Source organism: Electrophorus electricus, chromosome 1, assembly GCF_013358815.1.
Source record: "Electrophorus electricus isolate fEleEle1 chromosome 1, fEleEle1.pri, whole genome shotgun sequence".
NCBI classification, from domain to species: Eukaryota; Metazoa; Chordata; class Actinopteri; order Gymnotiformes; family Gymnotidae; genus Electrophorus; species Electrophorus electricus.
The window spans coordinates 36,221,428-36,234,736 of record NC_049535.1 but is presented as its reverse complement, the minus strand read 5'-3'; the positions used below and the strand labels follow the sequence as shown (position 1 = coordinate 36,234,736).

The following is a 13,309-nucleotide window of genomic DNA, read 5'->3' as shown; positions in this document are numbered from 1 at the left end:
CTATTCCCCCTTCACATTCCATTCCACTCTATTCTCTCTATTCACAAAGCTGTGAACTCAGTGCACAGAATACATGCTTCAAATATTTTTCAGGTATGCATGATGTACTGATTTAGTCTTATTTTGATACTGGTCCTGTTATGTGTAACACACGTATAATCTGGTACGTGCAGCTGTCTCACTGCTGTGCGGATACACCTGTCCAGGTGAACCAGAATGGCTGTGCTGCTGGAGATGCTCTCCATGTCACCTGGACCAGGGGAAACCAGCTGTGAGAGCCCTTGACTGCCGTCCCATGAGAAACAGCCAAGTGGCTTTTAGTGGTTTATCTAATCCACCCACACAAGCACATTTTTATAAAACACACACAAAGAGAGACAGACAGACAGACAGACAGATATATATATATATCTGTCTGTCTGTTTCTCTTCAGTATTGTCTCTCTGTCTCTCTTAAGTGTCTCTCCAGACACTTCATTTTAATACTGAAGACTCTGAGAGAGTGAATGAGTATGTTTCTCTATGCATAATATCTAAGTGGAAGCACATAGCTGGAGGGTGACATTTCATTTTAATACTGAAGTGTCTGATTTAATATTAAGGTAAAGTCTTTTGGGGGGGAATGTACATTTTACTTAATTTAACTGGAGGAAATTTAACTCTCAAACTACCAAAACTCGTTTCATTAGAAAATCTAAAGCCCAATACCACATTAACCTATTTACAATTACTATTTATTTATAATTAATATATATTTATGTACACATTCATACTTCATATCGCTTATAACTGCCCCAAACATTTTAGTGCATAGATGCATGGTAATTATAATTAACATTTTGTTATGGTGCACCAGGCATCCCGTAAGAGGCACACGCCAACTGACTTACACACACACACACACACACACACACACACACACACACACACTTGCCAAGAACCCAGTCACCTACTTTCTCTTTTGTTCTTGGTTATGTAAGTCCATATTTACCTGCTGGCACAACATAAAATATGAATAGATTGGCTCAAAACAAAAATATCACATGATTATATATATATATATAAAACTATCATTAACTATCTATTTTTTTTTCCTTAAAATGTTACTTTCAGGAAAAAAGGAGAACTTTGCTGTTAACCTTTCCCGTTCAAAATAATGTGTGTTAATTGAACACATTATTTTGAGTGTTTAAATTATAGCGCATGCGCGGAAGAAGGAAGAAGGTCTTCGCGCCGCGTTTTCTAGACGTTTCTCTGAAGAGGAAGAGGAGTCTTCAAACGGTCGGTGAGGCTCGTATTCAAAGGAACTTAGTTATGTTATCTTATGTTCTTAGCTAGTTAGAAAATCACAACTACATCGCGAATTGCCAATTTAATCTGCGTTAGTTAGCTAGCTGCAGACATCTGAAAGCTGCATTTGAACAGCTCAAACGTTACGGAACAGGCCCGCACCGGTACGGCGGCCGTTAGCTAAGATGTCACTGTCGTGTTGTACCGTTTGCCTTTTGCTAAGAAACCAAAAGATAGCAGCTGTCTCTGGCTAATCTGTCTTTTTCTCAAGAGGTAAAAGAGATGGTCATCGAACCAGAAAAAAACAAATTGTGCAAATATTTATCAAAAAATATTGTTCCTATATTTTAACAGGATGATCAGTCTTATGCTTTATTTATTCATTTTTATTAGCAATACTTGCCATAAACCTTTAACAGTTCTGCCGTGCTAGCAAGTTCTGTGCTGCTCACTTGTTTTGATACCTGTCCATGCGCGATAACAGCATCAGGTTGGCCCATCCCCCAACTGAAAAACAAAAAACCCAAACTATGACATATATAGAATGGTAATAGAAACTTATTTATATAGTATTTATATAGTACATTTAAATGACTGTACTTTGAATAAATATAATATTCAAAGTACAGACATGAGGCATAGTATAAAACAGAGTACATAAGACCATAATAAATGCATAAACTTGAAATATATAACAGGCACATAAAACCAAATAAATACATCAAACATAGCACATTTTATCACATACTAGGGAGTGTAAGGCAGAAAAGGTTTGTTTTTAGCCTTGACTTAAAAGCTACACTAGAAGGTGTAGCCCTAATGTCCATGTGTAAACTGTTCCAAAGTCTCATAACTACTGTAGGACAGGCACGATGACCTCTGAACTCAAGCTGAGACTGTGGCACAGTTAAGAGTGGCTGATCTAAGGACCTCAGTGACCTGGAATGCACGAGGGGTTGAAGGAAGTTAGAGAGATAAGACCATGTAGTCAGACCATGCTTGGCTTTAAACACTAATAAAAGCACCTTGATTTGGGTTCTATAGCGCACCAGACTCCAGTGAAGAGAAATTAAAACCAGTAAGCATTATTATTATTAGCATATTATTATTAATAAGCCTATATGCTTATTATTATGCTAATTATTACGTGTTAACACATTTTCATACTGTTGGTGTGGTCAGGACTTTTTCCGCTGATGGAAAAGATTTGTTGCATTTCCTGGCTTGGTGTGCACCGACCATTGACATATATTGCAGACCATGTTAATCTGTGCTTTGTTTTTCAGATATCCAAACCACTTTCATATAACTGACCTGGTAGCTGTTTGGCAACAATTTCCTCAGATTTGAAGGATATCGTGAGTTCATTTTTGCTTTCATACCACTTGCAGGTTCCACTCATTTCTTCCTAGTTTTCTGAGCTTTCTCTGGTGCTGGTAGCTCTAACAGTGCTTTGTAGTAGGAAACAAGCCAAAAAATGACTGACTGGCTGTGGTATTTATTTCTGCTGTGTGATAGGCTATTAGATCTGTCCGTATCAATTGAAAATGACAAAAGCTTATCATTGTAATCATTTTATTTCCCAACACTACGTAACAAATCGAGTAAATAAATATTCATCACAAATATTCACAGAGTAAATTAATGCTTTGGTTGAACACCTTTACAGAAATATAATGCTGGTCAGATGCATCAAACTTCCTTGCAGCTAACTATCTCACGAAATGGTAATACAATGTCATATGTTTATCATCTATATTTAATTAATGCAGTTGTTTACATAGGAACAGTCTTGCTCATTGCTCAAAAGTGAATGCATGACAACTTTGGTATTAATGCTTCCCCCCCAAAATTCCAATGTTAAGTTCATAACTTTTTAATTGTGGTAGTGTTTCTTGACTCTCGACTAATCTTGAATCTTGGTGGTGTCACTCTTAGGAAACAAACTACAGCTGCTAATAGTTCTTTGTTGTGTAATACTCATTATAATACAGTATGTTTGTCACATACCAGAGCTTAAACTTTATACTCTTCCTTTATCTCATTGCATTTATTTCTGTGGATTTACAGACCTAACTAGCTTTTTACTTGGTTACATACAGGACAGTCCTGTTACTGTTCCTGTAGATGCTCGAACATAGTCATAGTTCAAATCACCCCCCCGCCCACCCGTTGCTAGACTCAGAGATAGACATTTCAATCAGACAGATGTTTGAACAGTCATATAGACCTGACCAATCAGAGATAGGGCCAGCTAGTCATAGAGAGACCTGACCAGTCATAGGGCTGAACAGTGGGAGATGGCCACACAGGCAGAGCACTGGATGGAAATGAACCACTTAAGTCAGTGTTGCTGAACGTTGAGAAGAGTGAGATTCATTAAGGGCAGATCCACAAACAGAATAAATTTAATGGTCCAGAGTGGAGAAACCAGGTGAGACAGTAAAGAAACCAAACTGGAGTACATATTGAACCTCGGAAACAAAGGAAAACCAAACATGGAGAAATCAGAACACAAGCAAGACACGGAAATACAGTATGCTTCTTCAAACAGTTAACGGGTAACAGGTAACAACGCAGAGCAGGCTGAATAGAGGCTAGAGGCTACGTACAGTGATCAATGATGAAAGAATCAAAACACGAGATAAGAATACAAACTAATGAGACAAGAACAAGGAACGGCTGACTAGAATAAACAGAGAAAAGCAGGACAGGACCAGGAATGGAGCAAAAACAAGAACACGAAAGGGTTGCAAAGGTAACCATGACACTAACGGAAGGGAAGTGTAACAGTTACAGATAGCATGGAAAACCACTTCCTCCTACAGTCCCCTGCCAACAGGCACCAAAATGGGACGATTCACCTGTCTAAAACATTCACCAATTTAGAACTCTTAACTACAGCATCTGTTGATGCTCCACCTTTCAAGCAGGCCAATAATTACTGTGGTTGTTTTTAGTACAGACAGTTTGTAGAATATCACTTTCGTATGCAGTTCCTAGACATTTCAGTGGTCTTGCTACACTAAAATACCACATTCAGCTCGGTAGATCACCACCACGACATCAGTGTGCTGGGACAGGAAATTAGGGGTGTGTTGTGTGCTGAAGTACCTCAGGCTCCGACTTCTCCTGCAGGTCTCCAGTCTGACCAAGCAAATGTGCACCTGATACGACCAATCAACTGTTAGGAGCCTGAGGCTGAATTGATGAATAGGCATCAGGTTTCACGTCTGATCGGTTGGAAGAAATGTCCACAGCCATGCCAGACTTTGGTGGGTAAGATCAGACACCCCTACTTTAGAGCAGTTCTGTTGAACAGTTGATGTAAATGTTTGACCAGACTGACTTTCACGTCTGACTCCTAAAGAGCAGGAACCTGGACACCGAGGGTGAGGGTGACCGACTAACCCAAGGACTCAGTTACAAGTATGATCACCAGTAATTACAAAGTCTAGATTTGAATTGAAATTTGAGGAGCAGATAAAAGTAGCTCTGTTCTAGAATAATGTCATTCTCCACTCCTGAGTAAATGATCTTACTATCATGGGGCACAGAACTGAACAAGTAGCAAATCTGGGTGTTCTACTCCACACACACACCCACCCACCCACACAATAAAAATCATGGAACATGCGACATAGAGGTCAGAAAACAGTATTTACTGATCATTTTTCCATGGGAGCAACTCGAGTAAGAAACGTAATCCCTCCCATCCTATCCCATGCCATGCCATGCCATTCCTCCAGTTAATTTGCAGCCGTAATCCCTCAGTGCTGCACAGATTGTAATGGCAATACAGGAGGCTCTTTGATCCTTGGGGCGGATTGAATGAAATCTTTCATACCACGCTGGACTCCTGTTTCTAATAAAATAAAGGGAAGTGATGAAAGGCAATGGTCGGGTTAACCCGAACTCTGAACTCTAACCCTCTCTCTCGCAGCACTGAGAAACTGTCCAGTGTAAATGTCCCACTACAATACAGATGCCAGTGGGATTATGTGTGAGGGGCACAAGTAACGCCTGGTTCCTACAGAGCTCTGCAGGAAACACACACTTGCTTGTGTGTGTTTGTGGGCGGTGTTCAGCTCCTCTGCTCATGTCTATCACTGATAGACCACACCCACCTTTACCAAGCTCCCGCCCTCTCCCCCAGTTCCTCTTGTGTGTGTGATGGCAGCCCAAGCTGCTGAAGGTTACCTGGGCCTGCAGGGCAGAGCATTCACTCTATTTTCAGACACATGGATATTTCCCACCAGAGCAAACCCACTTTCTCTTCATCACAGTGCCACTCAGCTACAAAAACTCCCACCACACCTACCCAGCCACACACACACAAACACAAACACACACAGAGGAAATGCTTCCTGTCATGATCACTGTCAGCTCTAGCTGTCACACTGTTACTGTAAGAGCTGTCTGTATGGCTCCATGGTAGCAATGACGCAACACAAGCAATTTGTGCACTCTGCTGAGACAGACCACCCCCCACCCCCACCTTAAACAGACTACCCCTTTATACCCCCCCAACAAACTACCCCTTTACATAACCCCCATATATATATATATATATATATGTGTGTGTGTGTGTGTGTGTGCGTGCGTGCGTGCGTGCGTGCGTGTGCGTGCGTGCGTGCGTGTGCGTGTGTGTGTTTCTTCCTTCGAAAAACAAACATGGCCAAATGGGCGCAGCCCCTAACCCCCTCACCCCTTCAACCTCACCCCCTACCTGCCACACAGATGAAACACATGCAGTTCTGACAGCACGACACAGTAGAAGGTGTGCCTGACACACACTGCTTTCAGAGATGACAAAGAATGATGGCAGAGAAAGAGTGTGTGTGTGTGAGAACACTCATACTCATTTGCAAGAATCCATGCTTCCTGCAGCTCTTTCATATTCTAATGCAGAATTAGAGGAGGAGGGAGAGATATAGGGAAAGGAGGAGATAGAGGGAGGAGAGAGAGATGGAGAGAAGGGGGGTGCTGGTCAAAAAGAAGAAAGCAGCACAAAACATGCAACCATCAGAGGGATAGGAGAAGTGTCTGAGTCATTTTCCTCTTCATCTGTCTGTGTCTCTGTGGTGTGCGCGTACACGTGCGTGTGTGTTCATCAGTCCATTTGAGGAAAACCAAAAAGCTAAGCTTCAGGGTTTTTTTGCCATTTGCGCATCAAGACTGCACTCGTGTTTTACATGTTTACAATAAAAGTTCCTCCTCAAATCTGAACATCTAAAACACTGACACATGTAAACCCTGTGTTCACAATCATCACACGCACACACACTGTTGCACCTGTTTGTTAGCTGTGACCTGCCGTGCACACTGATTGCACTGCACAGATGCAAAATTACTGCATTTGGGCCAATTTTGCTGTCTTTTACTCGCTGTTATTGGCTATCTGAACAAAGTGGCACACATGTACATTCACTCTCTCTCTCTCTCTCTCTCTGGTCTGACTGATCATTAATATGCTTTCCCGAGGAGAAAATGGCAGGCTATTACCTACTGAATGGAGAGAGAATTCGTAACAAGATTGACAGAGTGCTTTTCATACAGGCCAGTGTGAGAGGACAAAAGAGAGACGGAGAGAGAGAGGGTTAGTCATCTCTCTGTAACCTCGAGAGAGAGAGAGAGAGAGATGGGGGTTAGGAGGAGATGGGTGGGATTAGGACAGTAGTAGGAGAGAGGGAGAGGGATGGGGTTGGGAGAGTAGTAGGAGGAGAGAGCGAGAGACGGGGTTAGAGTTGTAGGGGAAGAGGGGGGCGTGGTAGAGCAAACAGGAGGTGAGTGTGACAGAGGAAAGATGGAGAATGAATGAGGAAGATTAATAGAGTACATAGATTTCACCCACTCCACCCCCTAACTCTCTCTCTCTCTTCCTCTCTACCTTTCTTTATGATGCTGAAAGTACAATCCAAACATGTCATTAGTGTGGCTGGAGTGGGTAAAAATGTAACACAAAACCAATTTTACTAGGAGGATTGAAAACAAAGCGTGTGTGCATCTCTGTGTAGAAGGTTTGTATGTGCGTGTGTATTTCAACATGTTCAAGTTTTTTAAACTGACAGGACAGCGTTTGGCAGACGCTCTTATCAAGAACAACTTACGTGATTATCAGTAGCACTGTGTGTGTGTGTGTGTGTGTGCGCGCGCCCTGGGAACTGGACCTCGTTATTAGTACCTTCACCTGCTCTACCAGGTGAGCTACACAAGCACCTTTCACCCGCCCGACACCACCCTACACCTCAGTGACACCATCCTGCACCCCAGTTACTTGTTTGATTCTTTAAACCAGACAATCCCAGGGAGATCCAGTGCCATATCACCCATCTGAAGACCAGTAAGCAAACTTCCCAAGGCAACATTTACAAGGCAAACCAGACTCCCAGTGCTCAGTCACTGGTCACCATGAAAAGCCTGTTAACAGTCTTGGTCTATTAGAGCTGTCGATAAAAGGATCCGTCATCAAAATAATCATAATCTTGGAAAACACAGCATGTAAAACTCTTACCTAACATGACATCACGTTTATATTTAAGTGATATTTGTATGTTTTAGTTTATTACAGTTCTTCCAGCCCTCCTGCTTGACATGGACACACTTGACTAAGGATTACATTTAGATTTAGATTTACATTTATGGCATTTAGCTGACCCTATTTATTTATTTATGGAACAATGATCCCTCATACAATAAAAGCTACAGAGAATGTCCCAGGAGTAATAAAAGGTTAATAAACACAGAATAGAGAAAGTTCACTGGACACAGACACAAATGATGATCAAATACACTGTCTGGCCCAGTGCGTTGTGATATACTGTTGACAGGAAGTCAAAACAGAGTTCATAATGGAGTTTAACACATTACACATGGACACTTCAAACTGGAAATTACACTTGTAAAAGATTTTATGATTGTTTTTACAGACTTCCTTTATTAGTGCATGCTGTGTAGCATAAATCAACTGTCTAAATCTTTAAAATTGATCATTTAATGTTAGCTTTGCTTTAATTTCATTACATTTAATTGCATTTAATTTCAAAGTACATTAGTTCACCTGGTACAACATAGAAATATTAAAACAGACTGTAAACAGACATTTGAAGTCATCATCAGTACGTTCCGGGAGTGAAAGGATCCACATTTGCCCTGCAAACAGTGTCACAAGTTCACACCCTACACGGTTCTCCTAACGTCAACACTTCTGACACATGAAGCCTTGGGACGCAGCGACCAGCCTCCAGAGAAACTGAAGCGTTTAAACGAAATATTACACAAGATCGACACCTGGTGGTCAACACGGAGTAAAACAGCAAAGACAGGTACTTGGTATGACAAAGTGTTCTAGTTTAGCGCCATAATGAGAATGAAACGGGCGCACTCAGTTCATATCAGACACGAACTGTAGAAAGTCAAACTCCTCCACAGGGAACTCCACATCCTTCCACTGCTCCAGCGTGCGTTTGCTGTTAGGAGTCTTCAATAAAAAGCCCTTTATCTTCACACAGGGCAACACCAGCACGCTCCTGATTTTGACCTCCATTCCCCATTCCTGACAGACACACAGACGGAACCTTCCTTTACAACACGTTACATGTTAGATTTAACATGCTGTAACTAGTCCACATAAGACTGCTCAATCCCTCACATACACCCACCCCCACCCCCACCCCCCGCCATACTCCCACCCTCACTTGTCCACAAGCAGCACAGCTGATGGTGTGACCAGGCTCCCAATCTTCAAAACTTCGGTCCAGATAAATCTGGTTTCCTTTATTATAATGTTTCCTGTAAGGAAAACAAACAGTTTTACAGTCAATAACCATAAAAATGATTAAATAATAAACCAAATCATAGAATAAATCTAATTCTTAAAATGAGTTTGTCCATCTTATACAATACAGGCACAGAATCACAAGCCAGTGAAAAAAGTCCTCCCATGGATGGACCAGCCTGTCTGGGACTCACTTGAAGTCAGGGTTGATGTTCACATACTGTGAACTGTTGACAACTCTCATGTGGTCTCCACGGGCGACTGTGATGAAACACCCTCGGCAGGAGAACTCCACCTGGGCGGGGTCGTAGCGGCGTCTCCTCTGGTCTCTCTGTACACTGGCCAAGTTGCGCTGCATCACAGCTTCTCTCTGCAGCTCCAACACCTGGACCCCGACACACCCAAACCAAATGACTTTCATAAACTACACCACAGCAGTAAAGCTGAGTATTGAATGGACTTCAAATTAGGTTTGTTTTAAGAAATGGACCAATCAGAACCAGACCTTCTTGTGAAACTTGCTGGGCTCCATCTTGTGAATTTGGTTGATGGCCCTGCCTGTCAGGTCCTCCAGATACTCGTTGGTCTTCTCCCTGCACATCTCCCGCCCACCTCTGAGCGCCACCACAGAGTAGATGCTGTCCTTTGCCCGGGCCCGCCCACTGGCCTGCTGCTGAGCAATCTCATTGGTCAGCAGTCCATAACGCACCACGATGTTGCATTCTGGGATGTCGAGGCCCTCCTCAGCTACACTAGTGGAGATGAGGAGGTTCAGACCTCCTTTTCGGAACTTTTGAATTGTGTCTTTTTGGCTGTTCTACAATCCAACACACAAATCAAGAATCAAAGAATAACATTACAAGTGCGTTATGGTGCCTGTGATGGACTTGAGAGAGAATTTTATGGTCACTGAAAGGTATCTAGAAATAAAACATCTTCCTGGACAGAAATCCAATGCCAGGATCCTACCTGGGTCATGTGGTTGGCACCGGTGCCCGCTCCAGTGAGGATGGCGGCCCGGATGTTGGCGCGCTGCAGTTCTGGGTTGGCACACACCCAGGCATACAGGCAGCGTGTGCCCTCGCGGGTCTTGGCAAACAGGATGCCCCGTGACTCTGGGTCCTGGAACTGCGCCACCAGGGTGCGCTGCAGCTGGGCCAGTTTGGGGTTCTCGTAGCGTGCGTCAGCAGACAGCTGTCTCAGCTTCACCCTGTTCTCTGGGTGAGGAAGACCAATATCATCGTCATCATTAACATCAACAGAGCCACTGCTGCTGAAATCTTATAATCCAGAAAACTCATTCATCTGGTCTCTTTTTTCCTTCAAAACCTTAAACCATAAGACCTTCTTCACCACCATCATCACCATCAGTGCTGTCACCGTCCCTGTGTCCCCTAATCTTGTCAGGCATTTAAAGGAGGAGCAGCAGGTCCACACCTTCAAAGAGTGCCAAGAGGAAGAGGTCAGTGGTGTCCAGTGTGTTGTCCCTGCGGGAGCTGTAAAAGTCCTCTAGGAGACGCAGCGCGTCCACCATGCGCACGGCGTCCTTAATCAGCAGGGCATCGTTATACTTCCGCAGGTGCTGGGCACACTGAGCCAAAAGTCTGTTCTCTTCCTGAGCACCTATACACCCCGAACACACACACACACACACCTGAGACAGTGTCCTCTTATCTTCCTGCAGATCTCTGAAGCGTAGAAGCCAGGACCTGCTCACAGTACAGTTGGGGGGGGCGTCATCACAGAGATGACCTCAGACCTTTTTTTTCCAGTTCCACCACATCGGCCTCGTACTCCTGGGTGCCCATCTCCCGGGGAACGACCTTCAGCTCTGATGACATGAACGCATGAATCATGCCCATCATCATCTTCAGATGGAGCCCAAATGGGTCCTGTTAGGGGTCAGGGGTTAAGGGATAAAATACACATATGTGTCAAGCTATGCTGAAACATATTTGATACTGAATGCTGACAGTCTAAGTCTTTCCACAGGTGAGTAACGTACCAAATTCTGTTCTTCTACAATGTCATACTTTTTCACAGGTCTGGGAACAGCCTCCGTGAGCACGGGCTCATAATGTTTTGTGAACACGATTACAGAGTCCAGATTGGCACAGATCTGTGAGAGTGAGTTGAGATTTAATCAATCAATCAATCAGTTAAATCAATCAGTTTCATGAGAACATGCTGGCATGTTAATACACATGGTAGGAGCAAAACCACAGCGAGCCACACCCACATACATACCTTCAGCACATGAGTGATGGCACCCTCTAACGTCTTGGCCCCACCTGTGCCAGGTGAGGCAGTCAGGCCGAGGATCTGAGGTAGAGGCCCTGCCCCCTTCAGCTTCATCTCCACATAGCGTGCCATGATCTTATTATACATGCTGCTCTTGTGTGTGTGGTGACACTCATCTATGATCAGCAGCGTGAAGTCTGAGGAAAACACAGCCAATCACAAAACAGTGGGGGGCAGTGGTCTCCCAGAGGTTAATGTACTTGACTTGTAATCGGAAGGTTGCTTGTTCAAGCCCCACCACTGCCAAGTTGCCACTGTTGGGCCCCTGAGCAAGACCCTTAACCCTCAATTTCTCAAGTTGTACTCAGTCATAATTCTATGTTGCTTTGGATAAAAGCGTCAGCTAAATGCCGTAAATGTAAAACCAAACTAATAAAGCAAGCATATAGTTCTAATACCTATAAAAGGATATTATACAAGATATGAGAAAATACAAGAGACATACTTAAAGAATGTATAAATGAATTAAATTCAGAAGTTTCATTATTTTAGCTTTAAAATGCTGAAAAGAAAAGGAGAAGAACAGTGAAGAACACTAACATCTCCACTATACCAGACCTCCACCACTATACCAGAGCCCCTCTATACCAGATCTCCAATACTCTACCAGAGCACCTCTACACCAGAGCCTCTCTACTCTACCAGAGCCCCAGAGTCCATTCCTGGTGACGGCATCTTCCTCAGAGGTCTGTATGCGAGGGCACTTTGGAGGTCTTCACCTGTGAGCTCTACATGCTTGTCCTCCTCTGTGTTGATTAAAGCATTCTCCAGAATCTGAGCAGTGCAGATGACCAGGTCCGAGTCCCTGACCACAAGACCAAAGAAGTCCTTCTCTTTACTGTCTCCGCTGATGGCCACAATCTTCGCAGTCCCACCCAGGTGGGGACAGAACTCCTTCTGATAGTGTTGATCCACCAGGTGAACCTAAGGAACACACACACCATTAGGGCCACAAACATACTGTAAAAGAAGATAAAGACAGGGAGTAGAAGAGGAAAAAAGAACAAGAAAACGCTCATGGCTGGGGTTTGGTTGCCATGGTGACCACGCCCAACCTCAACACTGTAGATACCTTGTTGACCAGGACGGCCACCTTGGCTCTGGGCTGGTTCTCCAGGTGCTTCTGGGCCACGTAGACTGCAGCTCTAGTCTTCCCTCCACCCGTGGGGAGCCAAATGATACTATTCTCTCCCCTCAGGGCGGTCTGAACCACCTCTTCCTGGTACGACCTCAGAGAAATCTCCATCTAAACACACATATGACAAAAGAAACAACCATGCCATTCAGTGCAGATTACAATAACAGAACTTTTTATCTGAGATTCACACAACTGTAACCCCATAGAACAGATTTCTACCCAAGCTCTCTCCTCTCCAACGCACCAGTGGGAGACAGCCCCTCAAGCATTGTCCACAATCCTACCCCTGCCTGGACATCTCCTACCCCCGCCTAGGCTCCACATAATGAACCAGAGACTGGTCATAAAAACGGTGGTCAAGTTTCTATTCTTTTAAGCAACAGAAAACTGTCAGAGGGAGACTAACGCTCCTCTTTATTAGAGAACAAGCAGAAATATTAGAATTACAACACAAAACACCAACAGCAGTTCAGCAACAGTCTCACAGCACCTGGTGCTGAGCTCTCTCCCTCTCCTGCCTGTTAAACCACAGAAATACTGAATTAACACTGAGCGACTCACCTGTGCTGTGGAAAGTTTACCTATCAGTTGACTTACTTGCTTTGAGGAAAAGAGATCGTCACTTCAACTTTTAGCTTCCCAGCTGATTTGTCAGAAACGAAAGTGAAAACCTCGCAGCGGAAGGGCCCCGCCCAGGGGAGCCAACGACACACAGCAACAGAAGTGCCAGATTATGACAGCAACATTGTTTCTTCCATTGACTGTTAGCCAACATGTAATTAGGAATAGGGGCCATTTTAATAT

General features: G+C 43.7%; 1 protein-coding gene across 2 annotated transcripts; it reads right to left on the bottom strand.

Annotated features, from left to right (window-relative positions):
* Positions 1 to 7,931: 7,931 nt before the first annotated feature.
* Positions 7,932 to 13,172, bottom strand: dhx58 (DEXH (Asp-Glu-X-His) box polypeptide 58). Of its 2 annotated transcripts, none has more exons than XM_027033019.2 (12): positions 13,103 to 13,172; positions 12,440 to 12,613; positions 12,087 to 12,291; positions 11,314 to 11,504; positions 11,072 to 11,185; positions 10,826 to 10,958; positions 10,504 to 10,689; positions 10,036 to 10,283; positions 9,572 to 9,883; positions 9,261 to 9,451; positions 8,987 to 9,080; positions 7,932 to 8,844 (listed from the first exon to the last, which is right to left on the bottom strand). In XM_027033019.2, the coding sequence occupies exons 2-12, from the start codon at positions 12,611 to 12,613 to the stop codon at positions 8,674 to 8,676; spliced, it is 2,019 nt and encodes a 672-aa protein (XP_026888820.1). In that variant the 5' UTR covers positions 13,103 to 13,172; the 3' UTR covers positions 7,932 to 8,673. The 2 variants fall into 2 exon arrangements, with proteins under 2 accessions (XP_026888820.1, XP_026888819.1); XM_027033018.2 differs by having other exon boundaries at positions 13,067 to 13,152.
* Between the last annotated feature and the right edge of the window lie 137 nt (positions 13,173 to 13,309).